This window comes from Barbus barbus (genome assembly GCF_936440315.1).
Source record: "Barbus barbus genome assembly, chromosome: 29".
Taxonomy (NCBI): Eukaryota; Metazoa; Chordata; class Actinopteri; order Cypriniformes; family Cyprinidae; genus Barbus; species Barbus barbus.
This window is the reverse complement of record NC_136757.1, coordinates 22,126,604-22,150,556: the sequence shown is the minus strand read 5'-3', so window position 1 is coordinate 22,150,556 and position 23,953 is coordinate 22,126,604. Positions and strand designations below refer to the sequence as shown.

Sequence of the window (23,953 nt, the reverse complement as noted above, 5' to 3'; positions counted from 1 at the left end):
TGGCCAAGGGCTGGACTATGTCAGTGGCACGCCCCTGGTTGTGTATGTGTATGCGTGCAAAGCCAGGCTCAGCAGGCCACTTACCCCATACTGCCTGAAGGACGTGAGTCCTGTGGGCCATGCTGGAGCAGGCAGAGGGCCAAACCCTCTCATGTTTCCATCCGGAGCCTGAGGATAGAACTGGTCACTGGAGCCACACAAATTTAAGTGTCATCCCTGAATCAAGATGCTCACCAATTTTCTGCTCGCCTTGGCAGTGAGCTGGGCCGCTACCAGCGGCTAACGGAGCCAAAGGCCCCGTGGCAGCATGGACTAGATAGTGGATTATGCAAAACGCAAACATGCAGTCGAGAAATTCAGCACTATTTGACTTTTTCGTACTATCATGGGCACGTTTGTTTTTTAAGCGTTATCAGCATGTACCGCAGTTGTGTAACTTCATGAAAACATTCATTTTTGCATTGCAGTTCATCAGCACAGCATTGAAGTTCTTTTGCCTTTTTTATTTGAAAACTCTGCTGAACCCTCACCAACACATTAGCCACACTGTCACGTTGGGCGCTAATTCGTCTCCACAGAAGATCTGCGAGAGAGGTTAATTTAAGGCCAAGGAGATCCCACGCACTGAGAGAAAATACAGCCATTCATCCAGAGGGGGGGGGGGGCTGCAAAGGAGCGACGGTGGATAGAGAGAGTGAGAAAAAAAGAGAGTGGGGTCAGCTGATGAGGTCAACGTTGCGAGATTTGGAGAGAGTGGGTAGGGAGAGACGCAGGTGTTTCACCAGACCCGTAGCCCAAAGGAAAAACACGGCCTGTGTCACTGATGCTGCCGTCCCCCACATACACCCTCACATTTTCTCCTCCTATCATCTTTCCAGTTCTTTTCATTTCATCTCCTCCATTTCCTTTCTTTCTTTTCTTACAAGAGTTTTATAATTCAGAACCAAAAGTTTGTACCTAACCTCAAATGCTTGCTGTGTCAATCTGAATTAATGTATTTTTCATTATTTAAAACCTCTGATAATGGTTTCAAGCAATTAAACCCTCAGACAATCAATCTTCTCTCCATCATCCAGGCATTTAAGTGAAAAAACTGATTTTTTTTTTTTCAGCATAAATGATTTAAGTTTGGACAAAGAGAAGTTTTAAAAAGAGAAGACATGCTTTATTATATCTTGTAGGCTATATCATCTGAAGCAAGGAAAATCACGTATTAACATTTTAAATCTATTTACAATGTGCTGACCTAAAATTAAACTGCTTAAAAATCCTAATTCTTTATTAACATAAAACTACTCAAGCATCATAAATTTGCGAATCCCTGTGATCACGGCTTTCAGCATTCGGGTGTTTATGTTTCTGCAGTAACCTGTATTCAGCCTTGCCTATTACTCCACAGACCTGTCATTATACAGTCACCCTGAGTCACTCCAGGAAGCGAATCCCACCTGTGAATGGCAAAAGGTCAGAGTAATTCCTCTGAGATATTCATTGGACTCTTAGACAGGAGCAAGGAACCCACCTCTGAGAAACAGACGCTAAGAAAGAACATGAGGCATGGGCCAAATGAACAGCAGCCTTCATTACTGATCAAATGAGGCTTGCTCTAATGATGGTAATGTGATCAGGGTGTGGTCCTCTGCTATCCGCTAACGTCCTGGCTGGACCAGGCCCATCATCATCACCCAGGGGAGAAAGGCAGAGAAATTATGGGAGGACCGCCTTGTAAGCTTCTATCGATCCGGCGTAACATAAAACCGGACTTCATCTAGAAAGGCAAGAAGAAAGTGTGTCAAGCAAAAGTTAAATGAAAAATTGCTTTTATACTGAGGCATTTATTATGGAAGAGGAATAAGAGGAAGAGAGAGGTACTCAGTGAGAGAAGGGAGGGAGGGAGGGCGGAGAAGAAAAATCCATTTGGTAAAGTAGATGCGGATCGATGGTGACGGAGCGGAGCAGTCTTGGCGCATGCCGTCCCACATTACTACCCTGATTGATCTGCCGGAGTGGCAGTCTGACCCGAGGGCTCTGGAGGAGGTGTCCCACTGAGGAGGGGAGCCCACGCAAAACACGGGGAGAGAAAAATAAAAATCAATACACACAGAGAACTTTATTGACCTGACGTTAAGATACAAGAAATGTATGAAGCTGCGTACCTGAATGGATTCTGACAGCTCACATCCCCTCCAGCAGTTCAGTGGACAGGAGGGTTGGAGTCTCGGGCAAGTGCAGCGACCTCTGCGAACATTAAGGAGACTTGTACCCTCCGCCCGGAGACTCTGTTAAGTACAAATTTGTTTATTTCTCAATCTGAGAATTTTTTTTAGGGGATTTAGTCTAGGGTTATTTACCAGAGTCATGCTGTTTCGTAAAAATTAATGAAGGAAAAGGTTATTCCCCAGCTACATCTACCTGAGAGGTATGAGTAAACAGAAAATATAGTGGAAGAACAAGATGAAATCCTCCTTTCCTTGGCTTTGAACCCCATGAGTGCATGTGGAAAAAAACAGCAAGATCATACATTCACATATATATAGCCGCTGAGGGTGACCTCCATTTTGTGGTAGGCACTCTCAGTTTTAACAGCGCCTCTGTGATGTCAATTATCCGCCACAAGGTTGTGTGATACAGGCTGTACGTGCGTGGAAATGATTGTGCGAGATGCTTCCGAGTCCAGTGTGGCTCCTGTTTGGGTTAAGTACGGGTTGTTTGACCAATAACGTCAAACAACCATGGATGAAGTAAACGATTTATTGACCATTGCAAGAGCAGAAAAGAAAAGCATGGGAGACTTTTTTTTTTTTTTTTTTTTTAACAACTGTTGAATTTGAATTGAATTTTATTCTGTGGAACAGTAGTACAAAACAAAAAGCAGCTGTACATATTTAGAACCCAACCCATCCCACCCCTTGGTAGACTTAAAAAATAATAATAATAAAAATATATTAATTAATATTAATAGATTAACAAATAGCAATAAAATAATTTTTACAAATATTTTAGAAAAGAAGACACAACATTAAAAGCGGAATGCCATGAATGAACAGTTTTCACGTTAGATCCATGTATACGAGAAGTAGAGAGTTCCATAGAGATAATGTCCAACAAATACACAGTCCAGGTTCGTCTGTCCATTGTGTGAGGAGGATGCTGTGAGAGCAGCTAACAGTAAAGATCTTTGTTGGACGAACAAGGTGAAGTCCCAAAAGTCATTCATGAAGAATGGTGTGGAGTCAAACATATCTCAGTACCCAACAAATATGATAGGTCCAGTGAGACCTGAGTCCAAAAAGGTCAGAGAGAGGGGCACTCCCCCCAAAAAAATGAACAGGCAGTTGAGAGTTCCAAGGCACCCCATATGCCCGTAGGGCCAATCTAATACGCAAATACATAAAAAAAGGAGGTGCCTGGCAGATTATATTGAGTTTTAAGACTCTGGAAGGATTTTAAACCACTATCATCATAGATATCTCCCAGTGTTTACTGTCCATTGCGGACAATGAAATGGAGTACTGCCTGATAAAAGGTTATTATTGTGGAAAACAGGCGAATGCCTATGTCATTTTGTAGCTAGTTGTGAACGTCTTTCAACATCCCTCCATGTGGAGAGGAGGTGGGTTACAATGGGACCAAACCGAGATTCACACTGCCTGAGCGGAACTCCAAAAGCATGGGAGACTTTTTTGATTTCAGAGGGTGAGGTGACATTTGTTTTATTTTATTTATTAACTTTTTTATTTTTGCCTTGGCTACTGTGGTTAAGGTAATGGCGGACTTATGCTAAGCTAAAACAAGATTCATTTTTCTCCAGTTTTGAAAAAACTCCATGAAGTCGTTCGTCAACTTCAGTTTTCTGATGTGTTACCGTATTCGCCTAACCAGAAACAGGAATGTTTTATAACATGTTATATCATCAACATTATCAGTCCATTTTCCCTGAAGAGAAAGATATTTTTAAATGCGTATATCTGCTAAAAGTCATTATGTCAATGTTTAGGAGAACATTAGCATATAGATGGCCTCAAAGCTAACATACAAGTACGTAGACTAATACCACAAAACTCTCATTTGGATTTCATGGGGTATTAAATATTGGTAGATATTTTGTTGAAGAAAAAAGGCGGATTATGAGTGATTCTTTCTCATCAGTATATTTTTGAGCATCTACGTTTATTGTGTGTTTCTGTTTATGTGTGTGAGAGAGAGAAAAAGAGAGAGAGTCGAAAAGATATTCAAAGTAAATATATCAAGGGAAAAAGCCTTCAGATAACTTACCTTACATCCTACAAACTGCACTTCTAGCACATCTGACAAATGATTTAAAGAAACAAGTGTTAATTTACTTTATGTGTTTGCTGACATTGTTTAATTGCTATGAACAACAGCAGTTTGAGTAGTTTTATTTTCTCAACAAAAGAAACGTAGAAACAGAAGGAAGAGAGAGAAAGAGAACAAAAAGCTATTTCTCCATTGTTATGTATTCCATTTTTCTGTGAGCTTTGAGAAAAGGTCAGTGAAAACAGAAGATGAATTCATTTATAGTCTGTCCTCTCCCTTCTGTCGCCCGCAGACATTGATCTGTCCTCTGTAACCAGAGTAACAGTGAGCGCTTTTTAAACCTTACTGTGAATGATGCACCAAAATTCTGATGCATCATTTGGCTGTCATCCCGCTTCTTGTTTTTGAACGATCCAGCAAGTGGATCTAAAGCTCTGGATTGGTTCATGCAGATATGTTGTTTCATTAGAGAACAAATACACATCACGTTTAAGCTGAATGTACACTGATGTTTCATCACCAGAACAATAAAAGTGTTTTGTTACACCCTGCGGTCCTCACTAAAACTAAAACCAAGGTGGCACATGAGATTAAAAAAAAAAAAAAAAAATTCCATGAGGCTCTTTTTTAAATTACAGATCCATGCCCCAGATAACACTACACCAAGAGCTGTCAGCAATCCACCTGCCCACCCCATCCCTCTCTTCTCTCCCTCCTCCGCTGACAGTCCCATTTTTCTCTAGATCCCGACACCTGGGCGCTTACGCGGACGTTTTAAAGATCTGCAGAGGACGCGGAGCCCCTCCCCCAGCCCCCCTCCTTCCCTTCCGATGCAGAAGTGTCTCCTCCATCATGTAGTGCTGGATGCCTCCTATTACACTCCTCCTCTATTCCATCCATCCAACGGAAAGGTCACACTCAGTCTCCCTCTTTTCCTAAATTGGCTGTTTTCGCTGTTAGCTTCACGGCTCAAGCTGTGATTGCGGCAGCCTCGGTATTGGTCTTGTTTACGAAGCTGGATTTGTCGGAAAACCCATGATATTAAATCTACAGTCGGAGGCTTGCTGTTTTTCACAACTTGCAGTTTCTATATCCTACACAAATTTGTCTATGGCCTGGAGCGTGAAAAAATACTTCAGTTTCGTCAGCGAATAGCCATTCTATATTTCACCTGTTCTCCGCATGCATCTATAGCACCCATTTCCATTATAGCATATATAAAATCCAACTCAATTCAAACTATTCAAACTTCATTCTCTTGTGTTTTTCGAGTCCAAATCAAAGCCACCTGTGTGTTTTAGTGTGCCTGGAGACCGTCAGGATTGTTTGTTTGATATGGAGAAAATGGGCATGTTTGAATATTGACCCTGCCCCCCTCCCGTAGGGATCGACAGAGACTCAGTGGCGTCAGGCAGACCTGCCGCAGCTCCAGGGCTGGGCTGAGAAGGGACTGCTGACACAGCCAAAGATGGTAAGGAGACTGCTGCCCACTAACCGCCATTTTTAACCCCATTAATAGCTGTATTGTTGCTATGAAGGTGTGCTATGAGAGGGAGGGTGTGCAAAGGGGTAGAGTGAAACAGGCGTAATAATAAGTTTGAAAGTAAAAAGTTATTATTAGTATTATTACTGTAATTGTTATTAGGGGTGTTACCTGATAACATATTATGGATGGGTGTTATATTGTCAATATGTATAATATATGTGCAACATTTCAATGCCTTGTTCTACTAGTAAAATACTGCATGTATGCTTAAGGAATCACTTTGTTATGTAAAAAATATCAATTTTGTATTTGGATTGCAAGAAAAAAAATGTTTTCCTCTTTTACTTGAACCTGAAGATCATTACCAGTGTTGTTTTCTCATAGATTTAACCATCATAGGACCACATAAATAAGAGTAGACATCTATAGGAGGTAGCGCTAGCATCAGAAGGCTCCGGTAATAACTGGAGAGCATTACCAGTAAAAACACACATCAGAATAAAAGCCTGACATTTTATCGTCTTGGCTAATAAGGCCATTAAAGTGCCGTGTTGAAATGGCAGGTATCAGCGACACACACCGAAATGCATCTATCTGCAGTGCTGTGAACACACAAACACACACCTCTGGCTCTGCGTGACTCAGGGACATTGGACTGGTTGAACCTGTATTTTTATCCCCGTCCTGAAATCCTCTAAGGCACTTATGTAAGACAGAGTGGCAGAGCTTCTTCCTTCCTGCATTCACACACACACGCTCGCTCGTAGCCTGAGCCGGGCCGAGCAGCGTTCAGAAACAGTCGGCATATCTGCCATTGCGTTTGAAAAAAATAAAGGAGTGTAATCTGGGGCTACTGTTCAGTTGAATCAAAGGGAAGATGATGTCTGTCCCCCGGCTGACACCAAGGCCTTTGTGATGGCTTAGCATGTCTGCCTGTCTGCTCGCCTTGCCTGTCTGTCTGTCTAACTGTCTCCCTGCCTACTACAGCTAGAGCACAAACAGATACAGCCAGCTAGGCTCTGCCTTAGCTAGCATCCAAACAACTAAAGTTTATACTATACAATCCCAGTTGAAGGTGCTGTAAGCACATTTTTTAAATGCCACACATTAAATGTCCCTACTATTTGACAGATATCACTAAATCACATGTTTTTGTGACAGACTTAGGCTCTGCAAAACCTGGAGAAAGCTATCTGTTAGCATTCTCATTATCAATAGCAGTTGTTCAGCTAAGTGACCTCCACGCTAAATGGCCCATGCTAACCTTGCTGTAAACAGAAAAAAAGTCAGAGAAGCAGACTGCCATTTTTTTAGCTAATCATAGATGCTTTCTGCCCTTTTACGTGTTTGAGTTTGTTGACAGGCCCAAAAGCTATTCTATTTAACATGTAAATAATAAAATGGATAGTTAAAATTGAAGATGTCGATTGGTCAATAAAGCAAATTACAACCTGAGATAAAATGCACAATATAACAGTGTTCACGCATTCTATTGAAAAAATGACACTTAATGAATTAAGCTGTTAAAAATTTTTTGAAAAAAAATATGTATTATAGATATGTAATAGTCTAAATTAATAAATGCAACATTCTAATCATATTTTAAAGTTCTTTAACAGAAAAGTTGTTTTGAACAAATCGCTTGAGTGAATGATACAGTGACAAGCATATCCCGTTTCTATGTTTTATTCATAAATGACTCAGTTGTCTGAATGACTCAGTGAATCACTCATAAAGACAGACAAATAACAAATCACAAACAGTAAAAATTCCCAGTGTTGTATGTCAGCAAACTTCCTCCTGATTAATTATTGACAGATTTCTAGGCAACATGAATCAAAGAGTTTCTTTGTTTTGTTTATTTGGTTGGTTATTTTTAATGGCCAATTTTGCATTCAAATCTAATCTTTAACTATTCAGGAACAGTAGTTAAGGGAAAGGAGGGGAAAAAAAAGGAAAAGTCACTACACTGACCCCTGTCAGCAGCTAGGGCGAATGTCCAGCAATAGTGAGTGTGTAAAGGAACAATTACCCTTCTCAATATGACAACAAGGGGAGTTCATCTACAGGAAAATAATAAGACGGCATATAAGAGCTAGTGAAGGGATTACAAAGGAAAGACAGGTCTTTAATTGGCCATCGAGAAACAACAGGTCCCTGAAATCAGAATGAAAGGTGTCCACTTTCATCGGTTCCTTCTCTGGAATATTCAAAGCTCTCATCCCATGAGGTTTAAGCATTTCTTCTTTTTTTCCCCTGAAAGAACAGTGCACAGCAGGAGCTGCAAACAGACTTAATAAGTCTCCCCTCACTCATGCACACATGAAAACACCAAGAAATAAACACGTACACACACACACACACACATCAATCAAGACCTGCTGTGGCGATGGCTATTTTGTCCTTTTGTGCCGCTCCATCCCTCTTTTCTGCAGAGAAGTGTGGAACAGGATCCATTTACATGCATATCCTGAGAGCTTTGCAGATGAGCCTCCTATGGGCTGCCGACAGTTTTTTTTTCTATTTGTCACATTGAAAAAATGTGAATGTATACAACAACTAAAACTGGAGGCATAGCAATTGATAAAGGGCAAAAAAAAGGGAGAATGCAACTGCATCTGTATCCATTTTACAGAATCAGAGTGTAACATAAATGGGGCAGTCGTGGCCTAATGGATAGAGAGTCGGACTTGTAACTGGGGATTGTGTGGGGGGGGCATTGAATAACCAACACTCTCTCCACCCTCAATACCACCACTGAGGTGAGACCCTTGAGCAAGGCACCGAACCCCCAACTGCTCCCTGGGCGCCGCAGCATTGGCTGCCCACTGCTCCGGGTGTATGTTCACTACTGTGTGTACATTTGGATGGGTTAAATGCAGAGCGCAAATTCTGAGTATGGGTCACCATACCTGGCCACGCACCACATTTATTAAATAAATAAATAAATACATACACACACACACACACACACACATATATATATATATATATATATATATATATATATATATATACAGGTATATATATATATATATATATACATTAAGGAAGTAAATAGATTAGACACTTAGGGGAGCAGAGAAATGCTACAGTTATTTTTGATGACTTCGTATCATACACAACTGAATAGCTTTGTTTTTAGCATCCTCTTTACTGTGCCTGTGTGTTTCTCAAAAATGCTCCAAAGTGCAAACACTAGTGTGGTGTCAGATGGGGAAAAATTGTTAACCTTTCTAAATATGCCCACTTTGATAAAGGAGAGTCGAACTTCAGAGTGCAGATACAGAGTATTTTTTTTGAAGAGCTAAAAATAAGTGCAGCTGAATTTCAGCTTAGATCCATTTTTTTCTCCTCCTCATCTCTATTATTTTCCACTCTTGAATCTATCAGCAGGAAACATTAGCGCTTTTCCTTCACCCTCTCAGTGCAGATCTTGATCTGAATTACGCCAAATCCAGTCAGAGAGGAAGAGAAAATGAATATTAAACATGGTTGACTTACAGAATCCGCTTAGAACGAGTTATAATCAGGTCATGCTTGCTGTTTTAATTCTTATTTGTTTATTTTTAGAGTTTTTTCCTCCTTTTATCCGCTTTTTGGTCTGAGATTTTGTCTGACAGTGAAAGGCCTCATTGAATGTTCCTAAAAGACAGATGCTGTAAAACAAACAGCATACAATGGGACTGTCGTTAAACCATGTCCTAACCAGACTCGACATGGCAAGATTAGAGCAACTTGCAATTTTTTTGTCCACAATGAATGCGAAAAATCTGCCTAACGCAAAAAAAAAAAAAAAAAATCCATGGCCAATCAAATGAGTATTTTCTTAAATTCATCCTCTTTCATTCACTCTTTCTCCATGTTTATTATGCACGAGAAGCAAAATTTTGGTCCAGTAATATTTCAGCATGGCGGCGGTGCTACCCAATATGAAAAAAACTAAATGTATTGTTGCTTTGTCACATAATGTCTGATTAGGACACCGTTTTAAGCTTCACCGTGGCTATCCGGACAGTTGGAAAAGATCAGGCTATTGTTATAAAAGGTGTAAAATTTAATTTTGTTTTCAACGTGCACCACTGATCGACATAGCTATTGTTTCTTCCCCTGAGAAAATATCATGGCACGTTGCTTTCGCAACCATGAAGATATGCCCCCTGATCTGCACTCTCTCACTCACGCTCCCTCACGTGCATATCTTCAACCTTTGTGACAGTCAGAATATGACACGATTCTAGATGTCACCCAGCCCCCTCAAATAGAGTCGGTGACAAAATTAAACACACATGAGCTCACACACAAACATCCTTTATGCAAATGGGTGAATACATTTAGCTGCGGTGTGGAACAATCTTGGAAAAAAAAGTTTGAGGCTGAAAAGCAGCACAGACTGGGGCCTCCTCTGTTCCTACTTCCCCAGGGCCAGCAAGTTTCTCTTCAAACACCTGCTCTTAAAAGCACACGGCTAAACCAGTGGCAGACGCTGTTCGCCATGACAGTCGCTCCACGCTGAAGGGCTCACATTGTTACCCTGTCAAGTTGAGCCAACCATCAAAACGCACAGCCAAACTCAAAAATATCAGTGATGGAGTGAGGGGGAGGGAGGGTGGAAGAAAGCTACTGAAAGTCTAGAGATGCATAAACAGTTTTTCAGTAAGTGTGTCATGCATTGTATTATTTAGAGTCAGTCTGTGAGGTTTCACAGCTAAATGTTGCAGTTGCAGTTACACCAGATTATTCCAAACCCCTTTATCTGACGTCAGTAACTTCCACAAATGTTATTTAAATGATTAAGTACTCAATACATAGGAAATCAGATATGTCAATGTTAAAATATGCTGTTTACTGAACTTGCTTTTCAGATGCCACATCCTTTAACCTTTCTTTTGTCTGCAGATAATCAGCAACATGGAGCCTCAGGTGACGAATGGGCCGAACTCTGCCACGGCCAACGGGCCCTCCAGCAACAGCCGCAGCTGCCCCTCGCCCATGCAGACCGGCGGCTCTAATGACGACAGCAAGACAAACCTCATTGTCAACTACCTACCCCAGAACATGACCCAGGAAGAGTTCCGCAGCCTCTTTGGCAGCATTGGCGAGATTGAGTCCTGCAAGCTAGTTCGAGACAAAATCACAGGTACTAATAAGGGCAGAAAAAAAAATGCATTTGATTTGCATAATGAATTGTGTCTAGTGGAGACAGAAGAGACACAATGTCTTGGGTATTATAGGTTAAAAAGAAAAACTTTGGAAGGAACAATCATTAACTTTTAACCCACCTGTCAATTGATTAAAAATGTTAATGAAATGGATTACAAGAATTAATTGCATATTTAAATAATAGCTGTTGAGAAAAGACTGACTAGACCATACATACATATATACAAACACACACACACACACACACAAATCAGAAAATTGTGTGTGTATATATAGTAAAACTGTATGTTAAAAAATACAAAATGTCAGAACAAAATAATAAAACCTAAATTATAATTAACAAAAATGAAATTTATTAGTCATTTTAGAAAATTCAGCATTTTGAAGGTCTGTCCAAAATCATCAACCATGTATCTTCACATAAAAAATGGGACAAATAGGACAAATCAAATTAAAAATGAAGTCTTAAACTAAACTTGCTTCTTTAGGTCTGTTTGATGCAGTTGTAGCAGGTCAGACTGCAGTTTCAGGGCAATTCGGGAGTTGGAAACATTGGGTGAGAAGGACTATTGTTTTGTTTACAGTGCCCAGGAAAAAAGGAGGAGAGAGAAAGAGGACATAGAGGTGTTTAAGCAGCACTCCCCTGCTAATCAGAGTTCTAATCCCACCGTAGTGACTATGTGGGTGGTAAGCAGATGGATGGGGAGGCAGCTCAGAAATAATGCCAGATAATGGCCTCCATTTTATATCCTACTTAGTGACACTTCGCTCTGGATAATCTCATTAAAACAGGGCCAGGCCTAAAGCCACTGGTTTTTAGACAAAAGGGGAGAGAGAGAAATAGAGAGAGAGAAACTCTTGGCTCCTGACCACAGGTTTTGTAGGATTTCATTGCCAGGCAGTCAGATGGTCGGGCAAGAGAATCGTCATTAGAATCATCGTCATGAGAGTTGACACATGCTCCTTTTTTCAGTCTTTACATGTGGGAAATTCACTGAAGTCTCGGGATATCCTCGCATACACCAAATGGAACATGTTTTATTAAATTGCCAGTTGTGAAAGTATAACGTTAACCAGGATCACCCACTGTCTTACCGCTCTGTCCTTGTTCTGGCTCAACTCTTCCCTGTACTGCATTCTTTGCTCTGCGATCCCAGGGGTGCAATTTCCCAGTTCACAATTTTAAGCTAACAAATCGCTTCTTGATCATTGTAAAAGCAGAGCGAGCTAGGCTGCGAGTTCTTTCTGCTGCTGTCATTAGCTGCTGTCTGGGATTCAAAATAGATTGCAGGGCATCAGAGATTGTATCTGAACCTCCATCTCATAATATTTGACCAGCGCAACCTTCCTGAGCTCTCTGCTCGGCTTTCATGTATAGGGTGCGGACTTCGACGAGAAATTACTTCTTGGCTTTTCAAAGAATTTTGACGTACAAGAGAGCCTTTTACATGGCAGTTGAAAAGCTAGAGAGAGAGATGGCTCCTTCAACAAGGTGAGAAGCTTTGGGCCTTTGCACGTAATAGACAGGCTTCTTCTTTTCCCTTTTTTTCCTTCCCCCACTCCTGTCAGCTTTGATGAGACGCAATGCAGTGATGTACCGTTTGCCACGGCTACTGTTCTCTTGCCCTGTCAAGCCTGGGTGACTGCCGCTTGCCAAAGTGCCACCCCAGATTGTTTATCCGTCCTTCTCTTTCCTCTCCTTGCAATTTTACATACACACATGCTCTCTCATCACCTTCTTTCTGACCTCTAGTTGTACGTGCAATACACCGGAGACCTGAGGTTCAATCTTTTATTTAAAGTAGTCATACACATATGGATGTTTCGTCAACCATGGGCACTCTAAGGCCCTGTAGCCTTTTAAAATGTACGACTAACTATACAAACTAGTCTACTAACAATGTCCAAAAGTTGAACTACATGCATCAATGTATCATTTCCACCACATCTCAAACAATCATTCATTCTACGATTGAAATGACATTTTAAACCTTTTGGAATTAAATTGTTCAGCACCTTTGTGAAGCTAATTTTATAGCTAACATTTGAAATGTCCTAAATACACATTATTAAATATTTCATGGTATATGTGCTTGATTGGTATCTAAATAATAATAAATAAATGTACATTTTTATGGTGGAATTTCATAGTTTATGATTGAAAGTCTGGGTCTGAGCAAAGGTAAAACAACAAAATCTGTACATAAAAGGGTATTTGGAAAAATAGCAAAAATAAATAATGATGGCATAGTAGGGTTTCCCCAAAAAAATCAAATATGATCCTCATATAACAAAACACTAAAAAACCGTAAGTTTTAATAGAAATAATGTCATTCCTCTGACACATAAGTCCCCATAGATGAAGAATTCACAAATTTATCATTTATTGACAAACCACAAAAAAATAAACACATCCCTGTCTTTTTTGTTGAATCATTGCACAAAGTAGTTCTAAGAATAATTTATTTCTGTACACTCTGAATTAAAAAAAAAAAAACAGTGGGCCAATATTTATCAGCGATTATGTAAACTATCAGCAGAAACGGCTTTATCACATTCCTCTCAGTGGGGAAAGCATTTCAGAAGTCATTACCGCAAGGATTGTGTTGAGATGCTGAATAAAGCAGATGGCGATGCTGCTAACTTAGCGGAAAGCCTTTGTTTTTAAAGGTTTGAATCAAGCTGAAAATCCCCTACTCTAAATGCACACATCCCCAGCCCAGTGTTGCTACCTCAGCAAGACCTCGTTCGGTGCTAATAGTGAGGATAAACACATAGCCCATAGGGAGTAATGGTGATTTTCTTGTGAGCCAGGAATCATATTGAATGAAAACTTTTAATGGAATACATTAAGAAAGTGTTAACGCTTCTGGCTATCAGCACAAAGTAAAATGGAAAAGACTGATTGAGCAGCAGTTCGAAAGGGGAAAAGAATTGGGATACTTGTCAGGTTCTCTGGCTCGGCGGATCCTTTTCTGCATGAAAATGAACACAATTGTGTGTATAATGATACGGCAGAAAAAGGACACACTCAGGCAGGGCCATGAATTGATTGCGTCTGTGATTTTCCATCTGATGAGGAGAAGGGGGGAAAAAGAGCGACTGCAGATAATCTTCTGTTCATATTCTTCAAGCAGTAAATAATTACCGCACGATTAAAAATGGCTTCTGAGAAACTGCGCCAACCCCCCTCGCACCAGCCCCCTGCGGTTTAGGCCTATCCCTGTGTAGCAGAAAAGCAAGCGGCACATGCTATCGCTCCCAGCCTGCTTTGTCGCCTGCCATTTTGCTTCATTATGTTCCCCTTCTTGCCCAATCCGCAGATGCCATTGTTGGTATTTAATGGCTTGGCACAGGCGGCGGTGCTGCTATCAGTTCGCTCTGTGTTTAACACTTATGTAGCTTACATCAAAGCTGCTTTGTGCAACTGCTTGTTCAGGTACACAACCCGCTCGCACGCCGAGCACCCAACCATCTGTCACGCTGCTGACCCGAACGCAGTGTCCGCTGTCTGCTGCCAAGCGTAGCACGTGCTAACCTTAGCGTCAAGCTGAGCCGACATCGATACGGAGCTGTATATGACTCTGTCTCTATACTGACCGGCGAGCAGCTTGCTCCGCCCGCTAGCAAATTAACGACGGCATGTGATTTAAAGCCAGAAAGACATCTTACCATTCCTTCGCAGATGTGCTGGAACTCACACCATCATGCTGATGAAAAACTGCAGGGAAAAGCAGATGTAGTGGCATGAAAAATTCATTGTGCTTGATGTTTGCAAAAGCACGTTGAGGTTTGAAACACCTCGGTAAGTGTTAGACTGCTGCGAACGTGTGAAAAACCTCCATGTCAAACATTCGCCGTGTTTATCTGATGTTGTAGAAATAAAACGTGAACGGCTTTCCATGTTTTGTCATTTCCTGTTAAAAATGACATAAGGCCGAATTAAAACAACCCAACACATGCAACACACCATCTAAATGGCAAAATTGTACGGGGTATTGGGGGAGAAGTCTGATAGAATAGCAGGAATTAACAACCGTAGTGATTGCAGGGAACATGCACTTCGTCGCATAATTCAGTGTCGTGATGCGTTCCGCATTCAGCCTGGAGTAAACAAAGTAAATGATAGGTTGTTATTCAGGTTAAAACATTCAGACCTCATTTACATTGTTTGACAATGAACTTTCTGTCACCATCCCAAAGCCGCTGACAAACACGAGCACAGGAATAAACCAGTCACCTTCTGTTTAGTTTATTTTTTTCCTCCAAAGGTGGCGATTTACCCTCTATTGGCCTATAAAAAATGTGCATGTGGAAAACAGACATTATTTTCTCTCTTTTATCTTTTTTTCTCTCCAATTGCTGCTGACACTGTCACTACAACAAATTCCTTGTATGTGTAAACATACTTGGCCAATAAAGCTCATTCTGATTCTGATTCTGATTCTGACATTCTTTAAGCAATCATGTACGTGTGTTTGAGCCACGGCCTTGTGGTTAGCTCTTGTTCGCCAACACTAGGTTGGGCAAAATTCAGAATTCAAGATTTGGCTTCCTTTTAGCATTTGTGAGTATGACTTTGAATTAGAATGACAGGAAGAGGAAATTACTGAATTGCAATTCAAAGAAATTCAAAACAGGCAATGCATTTTGGGAAATTAAGTGGCCTTCCACCCTGTTCCACAAAAGTTAATTTATTAAATATGATGAAATATGCAAAAAAAAAAAAATACAAATTTGTGGCACCAAGGTGGCATCTTGAACTTTAAAGGCTTTTTAGAATTGTCTTTTTTAGTTAAACACAATTGTGTAAATTTCCATTTTACTATTTTACTTTCAAATTCGAATGGAAATTCTGCATCCTGTTTCCTACTGTACCTTAATTCAAATTGAGAAACTGAATTGAAGTTTCAGGAGAACCAGTTTGAATTTGGTTTGCATCATTTCACAAACTTATCCCCCCATTTCTTTCATCATGTCCTGTCCTCGCAATACCCATGTATAAAAATAGCTGAAAGGTTAAAAAAACAAACAAACCACAAAATATTTAGAGCTTTTCTTAAACTGAATTAGTCAGCATCTATCCCATCCACAATGTAGCTTAAATGGCAAATTCTCTGAAATCCAGCCAATATTTCTATTAATGCTCTTTCTAAGTTGTACTGCAAACTTTATTGTTCATGTTTTCCCTAGCAATTTTACTAGCCTACGAAGTGCTGCTGAGGTTAGTCACAAACATTACCTTGCGGTTAGCTTGGCATTAGCCACTGGCTCCATGCAGCTACAGCAGTTCCAAGAGAGCGTGGGATCTCAGCATTCCCTGGGGTGGCTGCCAGTGTTGTCATCTAATATGCGGGGTCTGACGTTGCTTCGTTGGGGTGTCCCAGATTTACAGGGGCTCCTTTCGTTTCCACATGCACACTCCTCCCAGACAGCCCACACACTGCAGGCTACACGCCAACATGCCGCAGGCTCCGGCACAGCAGAGTGGGGGAACGGGGGCGGGAGATTCCTGTGTCTTCCAGCTGTCGCCAGCCTGGCACAGCAAAATACAGACACACAGTTTTACAGTATAGGTATACGAGGGAGTGAGCTGGTATAGACATTTGGTAGATGATAAAATCGGCTGACATTACCAGTATGTCGGACCTCACAGCATCGGTGTCTGCAGAACTCTGTAGAAAGTTCTTCGCTTCTCCAGAAAACAGAACACACAAAATGTTTATCAATCTAAGCCCTAATAACTTCATTTTCATATAATTCACAATGTGACCCAAAATCTTGAAATAAATAGTGATTTTATATTTCACAGTTGCAACTTTGTACTCAATTGTGACTTTATTTCTCATACAGTAATTTTGATTTTATATCTTATACCAGTAAAATTCAGTAAGGTCAGTAAGCTTTTTTTTTTCGTAAAAGAAATTAATACTTTTTTCTTCAGCAAGGATGCATTAACTTGATCAAAAGTGACATTATTATGCACTGTTACCAATATATATATATATTTTAAATAAATCATGTTCTTTTGAATTTTCTATTCATCAAAAATCATGAAAAAAGTGTCAGTTTCCACAAAAATATATAGCGGCACAAGAATTTTTTTAATTGATAATAAAAATAAATATTTCTTGAGCACCAGCTCTGTATATTAGAATGATTTCTAAACGTTCATGTGACACTGAAGACTGAAGTAATGGCTGCTGAAAATTCAGCTTTTTCCATCACAGGGAATAAATGACATTTTAAAATAAATGACACTAAAATAGAAAAGTTGTTTTAAATTGAAGTAATAGTTGACTGTGTTTACTGTGTACTATCAAATAAAGGCAGCCTTTTTGATCAAATCTTACCTACCCCAAACTTTTGAAAGGTAGTGTGTATCTTAACTTTATATTTCAGAATGAGATTTAGTATCCCATAATGGAACTTTATATCTTATTTGAAACATCTGTCAATTACCTTTATTATTTTTCACTCTGATGCGGCTTCTATATCATTTTCCATATCTGTAAGTAGACGTACAATATTTACTTTGTAAAACACACAGTGAAATACACAGCAAGTAGGTACACAAGGAAAAAGGCGCAAGGTGAGGTAAGCTAATGGTTTTACACAACCTCTTAGTGAAATATGAATCTCTAATGCAAATCCAATCAGAATGATGCTTTTGTCTGGGAGAGAGCACTTAGGCATCCCTTAAGTGTTTTATGTACAAATGGGTCGAATTAAGGCTATTAGATGCAACGATAAACAGCATTAAGAATTAAAGATTATCTCATTGCACCTTACATTATCTAATTACACTTCAGTCAGCTTTTGTCTCTTTGGATGGAAGATCACTAAGCTAATTAAAAAGAAGCCGTAAAGTCGGTCGTACTCACCATCTTCCGGCATTACACAAGCCGTGATGACCTCAGTGATGCAACTGTGTATTTATATACTACATAAAAAGGAGCAAAAAAGGTCTTTGAGATGTCTTTTACTGCAGAGACACGTCCCTGTCCCAAGATGCTGCTGCAACAAGAGCAGAATGTCAAGCAAGCAGTGATACATTTGTTTTGACAAATTGAAATGGATTTTCGTCCTTCCTTTCTTTTTGCCTTCCACATCCTAAATGTGCCTAAATTTAAGTCTGACCAAACAGATTTTCCTGTTTGTAGCCAGAGAGCTTTGTGATATCAAGGTGGATTAGCGTCACATGCTCGTTGAACTGTCATCTTATGTCTGCGCTGCTGTTCTCTCCCAAACGAATGCTAGTTTCAGCTTTCCCACCTGATTCGAGCTTAAGGGAAATGCAACTGTCGGCACAACATGGCTGCCGGAGGGTTTGGATGGGGGGTGCTGCTGGAGGCAGTGCTGTGTTTGCTGCGATGTTCATCTCATTTTCAATCAATGGAAGCACTGGGCCTTTAAATTATGTATCAACAATTGATGTAGAGAGAGGGGGAAATTAGCCAGAATCCAGCGTGAAGACTTGTAGCTCTCTGCCAAGCAGCAGAACAGCGAAAATCAGTCAAATATATCTTTCATGTTCAAAGCTTTGATAATAAATGATGTCGAGCACAGAGGAATACGTGTGTGTGCGAGTGTGTTATTGTAAATTATATGTACCATAAAGTAAAAGCGTATATATGAGTGTGTGCGTGAGAGAGAGGAAGGACACCCACTGGACACACACTAATTTTATCATCTCACACACTCTGACTCCTGCTGCTGAGGTAAGAGGCGTAATGGTTCAAATACGACTCCTCCAAATGGAGCCTCTCACTCCAAACAGCCTCAATTTAACAGAGAGAGAAACATCTCTTTCCTCCCATTTAACTCAGCGTGTTCCTCAAGAGCTAAAAGAGACCCAGACAGGGGGCAGCTCACGCATGCCCTTCCTCATCCTCGCTATCACTGAGATGGTGATTACGAGAGAAAAGAGGACGCCGGTTTTGGGACCTCGTGACTCCAGTGCAGCGATGCTATAGCTAATGATACTTTTTTCATGCACACTCTCCGTGGGTTCACAAACAAGACAACACGTCTCTTGGGAACAAAAATAGAGCTGTGCATATTATGAATCATATTTTCTGGATCAAAAACATGCACCCAAGTTATAAAGTCATACAGCAGGAGATCTGTAATACCTGTTATCCGTTAGCATTCCCATTCATCTCAATGGTAGATGCTCGTCTGGCGATGGACCCCCTGGAAGTGTGTGACTTGTAATCAGTTATCTTCGCTCTTCATGGGACACATCGCTCTGGATCTGCAGGAAATGATAATGCAGATTGGTTATCAGCACCACAAGAGCGCACACCAAGCAGCAATCCTAAACTGTGAAGTGAAAGAACAGAGAGACAAAAATATTAAAATAATAGACCATTTCATACTTTTTAAAAGCTTTAAAAAAATGGACACCACCTACGTTTTTTGAAAAGTGACATTATTACATTGTTACAAAAAATATTTATAAAAGTGTTATTTTGAACGTCATAGTCAAAGAATTCTGAAAAATAAATAAATAAATACATGCAGCCTGGATGGGCATAAGAGATTTCTTTAATAAATGAATAAACAACCCAAAACTTTTGAACAGTATTGTGTTGCTTGCAAATAATTTTATTTCATCAAAATGCATGGATACACTTGAATTGTTCTCAAAGGAGAAGGATGCTTTTTGGATCCAGACATTATAGTTATAGCACTTACCGACAGGGGTTAAATAGGCCATGCTAACCAGCCAAACCTATACTCTTTGGTTAACCCACACACTCACAGAACACACACAACCACATACAAGCTTCGATCAAGCTCTTGCACATCACTATTACGCACCAGCTTCAGCCGTGTCCCATCGCAATGAAAAACCCATCAGGAGCCTACACACTAATAGTCATAAGCTGTTTATTTGTGAAAAATATCCTTTTAATTGGTGTTAAGCATTGTCTTTGAAAAAGCCTTTCCAGTGTTTCCAAATTTAACTGCACGTCTATCCTGCTGGGGAACAGAAAATGCTGGAAAAATGGAGATCCGCACTCATTAAAAGCTCATTAAAAGCACAATGCATCATTTCAGTTTCAATTTTAATTGACAATTAAAATATATAAGTTAATGTAACCATTACACTAATTAAACAGCATAGAGGTAATTCTCTTTTGCTGTGACATTTGATGTTTATGGCATATTTCTAATGGGCTCTGTCAAAAACCTCAATCATTTTTGTTACAAATTCACATTTTATATAGTTTATGTATATCGATCATCTTACTTTCCACCAGAGAAAAGAGAATATTCTTTCTGATTTCATGTAAACAACACACTCGGCTCTAAAAGCTAATGACAGAACAGCACAAAAAATAATCACACTTCTGTAGATCAAACATGACATGAAATATTCACAGAATAGGTATGATGCAGGAAAGCAGAGCGCTGGCTTTGCCATGAAACATTCTCTGTGATTCTCACTTCCCTCTAATAAATTCATGAGGCAGCCCTGACTGTAACCCTCTCCTGTACCTACGCTACTGTCCATTGTAGGTAACCCTGGCTGTGCTGAAGAGATTGTGTTTGTGTGTGCTTTGTATTCATGTGCTGTCTCTGCGTGGGTATATGATCTGGTTGTGTGAACAGAATTTTATATGCTGTGTGTAGGTGTGTATACCATATATGTATTTCCAAATATACAGTACGGAGTATATATACTCATGTATAGGTGTCATGTGTGTGATATTGATTTTTATTATGTGTTTGTGAGAAGCACAAGAGCACACAGGTTGTCAGGCTTTACCGAAGCCCTATTTAATTGGGTCCACCAGACGCTTCTTAGAGACCATACACAAGATGCATCCTTGCGTTCAAAAACAGCTTCAAAAAAGACAAAATGGAACAGAATGCAAGTGGTCTCAAGACACATTTTTGAGTTGAACTATTTTTAACTTGACACACCGTCTTGAAAGCACAATGATCATGGCACACAATGCTGAAAAACAAGGTAAAATCCTCAAAATAATAGCCATGGATGCCCAGTCTTTTCATAGACTGACGTAAAAAATGCAGGAACACACAGCCCTTCAAAAGGACAGCCATTTAAGTTATAATGTTAATTTTGTTTACATATAAAAGAAAATCTCTCTTAGCCAATGCTGTAAACTACAAAAGGAACCTTCTAATGGTACATTCAAAAAATATATCATTTAACAACCGGGCCTAAACTATGCAGTTCAGTTCTATTGCACTACATATATCTATCAACGCAACTAAAAACTGCTCGAAAGTACATTTTAAATTAGATTTCTTGTCTAAAACTGTTAAAACAATGTGTAAAATCATTATAAAAGTATAAATTATGAACACTTCAGTTACAAACCCATGAGTATTGAAGCACACTGAATAAAATATGTCTAAATCAAAACATTTCAAATAAAAATTCACATGAAAGAGAAAACAAAGGTTCTTTTAAAGGAGCAACAGTAATGCTCCCTAATAGAAAAATCTGTCTCTGTTTAAATAATTTGAAGATGTAACTTTTCAGTGCAGGTTTTAGTGTGCTGACAGCTATCGTGAGACTTTAGCTAGCTTAACCTTCCCTGCAGAGTTGCATTTTATAATTCAACCCATGTAAGTCATGTCTGTATGTCCATAAGCAGGTGCAGCAGTAAGTTGTTTATATAGAGGGAGTTATGTGCATGTCTGTAATATTGCATGTTTTCTTTGAGGTTGTGCCTCTGTGGTTTGTTACAGAGCACAGATGAGATATGAGATATTTAATAGAGATCAGTTTAAGGTTCTGTTAATGTGTCTGTTCGCAGGGAAATTAAATTAGCTAAATAAATGCCTAGCCAAAAAAAGGCCCTTAGAGATTGTCAAAGCAACTCGCAGCCTCCTTTCTTTAAAGCAGGATGATTTTATTCTTTGTATTGACATAGACTACAAAGACTAATAATGAAATTATGCACTTAAATGAATAATTAATGAACTCACTATGGGGTTAGTCCTTTAATTTTCTTAAAATATTAAGAATATGACTCAGTTCCACAACAATCGGCGTAACCAGAGTGTGCGTAGGTGTGCGTGCTGGTGCTTTTTTCTTTGCAAACAGCCTGTTTCTGTCCCCCACTGAGAACTCCACTGTTGCACCGCTGTGTGATGGAGAAGGGGTGTGTGTGTGTGTTATAGTGGTGGGAGAAATCCCTTTGACTGAAGCAGTGGCCTTGTTCGGCCTCACCTTATCCTCAGGCAAGAACTCCAAAGGAGGCAAGAACAACTGCTAGCGAAGTTATGGAAATGCCATCAGGCAAAGGGGCATTACAAAACAGATTGTTTTATGAACCCATTATTGTACGCTCAAACACACAATCATGCAAACACACGCTTCCACCCACACGCACATATACACACAATGAAAATGGCAATACGGGGCATGCCAACGTGGGGCCAAATGCTCTGGGCCACAAAAGGAGGAGAGCGAGGAACATAGCTGAGATGGTGTAGATAGAAAAAGACAAATGGTGAGGTTAGGCAGAGAGTGTTCTCAGTGTCTTTCTTTTCTCAGTGTGTTCTCTGAATGTATCATTATCCAGAGCTGAAGTTCTGTATGACAGCGCATTGGAAACACACTTCATTTACACTAACCTTTCCATTTCTATTTTCCCACACACACTTTCTCGCATTTGGAACAGCACATGTCCAGAATTTCCACAACCACATAAATACACTGTACAAAAGTTTGGGGTTGGTAAGATGTTTCTACTATTTTTGAAAGAAGTCAATGCTCACCCTTATGCTCACCAAGGCTGCATTTATTTAATCAAAATACTATTTTTAAATTTAAATGTAATTTATTCCTGTGATGGTAAAGCTGAATTTTCAGCAGCCATTACTCCAGTCTTCAAGGTCACATGATCCTTCAGAAATCACTGTTGATTTGCTGTTTGAAACATTTCTTATCATCCATGTTAAAAACAGTTGTGCTGCTTAATATTTTTGTGGAAATGATGATACATTTTTACGATTCTTTGACAGTAAAGTTCGTTTGGATTTTGTTCATCAATTTCGATCCATTTAATGCATCCTTGCTGGAAAAAAAATACTGACCCCAAACTTTTGAACAATGTATAGTATAGAGTAGTGTATACATAAATATTATTGATAGAAAGCACACTGATATTTCTCATATCAACTAAAATCTGCAAACAAAAGGCTTAAATATTCATTCAAACCAAATTATTTCAATATTAAATTAATAGGGCTATGCCATAGACACTTACTGTGTATATGTCAACAATAGTCTCATTATAGCTTCTTTTAGCAAACAATTTAAAAGAAACATCTGAGAATGTTGTGACAGTAAACAGAATTACTGAATTAACAGCAAAAATTATTGGTTTAAACTAGTCAAACGATTAATTGCATCCAAAATAAAAGTTTTTGTTTACATAACGTGTGTGTACTATGCATATTTATTATGTATAAATACAAACACATTCAGTATATATTTTGAAAATATTTACATGTATTTACGTTTATATATTTATATTCATATAATGCATATATTTAATATATAAACAAAATTTGACTTAAATATATACATGCATGTATGTGTATTTATATATACAGTGGTATGAAAAAGTGTTGGCCCCCTTCCTGATTTTTTTTATTTTTTTGCATGTTTGTCACACTTTAATGTTTCAGATCATCAAAGTAATTTAAATATTATTCAAAGATAACACAAGTAAACACAACATGCAGTTTTTAAATGAAGTTTTTTATTATGAAGGGAAAACAAAATCCAAACCCACATGGCCCTGTGTGAAAAAGTGCTTGCCCCCTAAACCTAATAACTGTTTGGGCCACCCTTAGCAGCAACAACTGCAATCAAGCGTTTGCAATAACTTGCAATGAGTCTGTCACAGCGCTGTGGAGGAATTTTGGCCCACTCATCTTGGCAGACTTGTTGTAATTCAGCCACATTGGAGGGTTTTCGAGCATGAACCACCTTTTTAAGGTCATGCCACAGCATCTCAATAGGATTCAGGT

The 23,953-nt window shown here is 39.4% G+C and overlaps 1 protein-coding gene across 3 annotated transcripts in view; it reads left to right on the top strand.

Moving 5' to 3' along the window:
* Window positions 1–23,953, top strand: part of elavl4 (ELAV like neuron-specific RNA binding protein 4) — an 80,719-nt gene that overhangs the window by 27,631 nt on the left and 29,135 nt on the right. For all 3 annotated transcript variants that reach the window (XM_079385008.1, XM_079385010.1, XM_079385009.1), the window contains exons 2-3: window positions 5,663–5,749; window positions 10,664–10,904. In XM_079385008.1, the coding sequence (XP_079241134.1) occupies window positions 5,663–5,749; window positions 10,664–10,904 (328 nt within the window). The remainder of the gene's footprint in view (window positions 1–5,662; window positions 5,750–10,663; window positions 10,905–23,953) is intronic.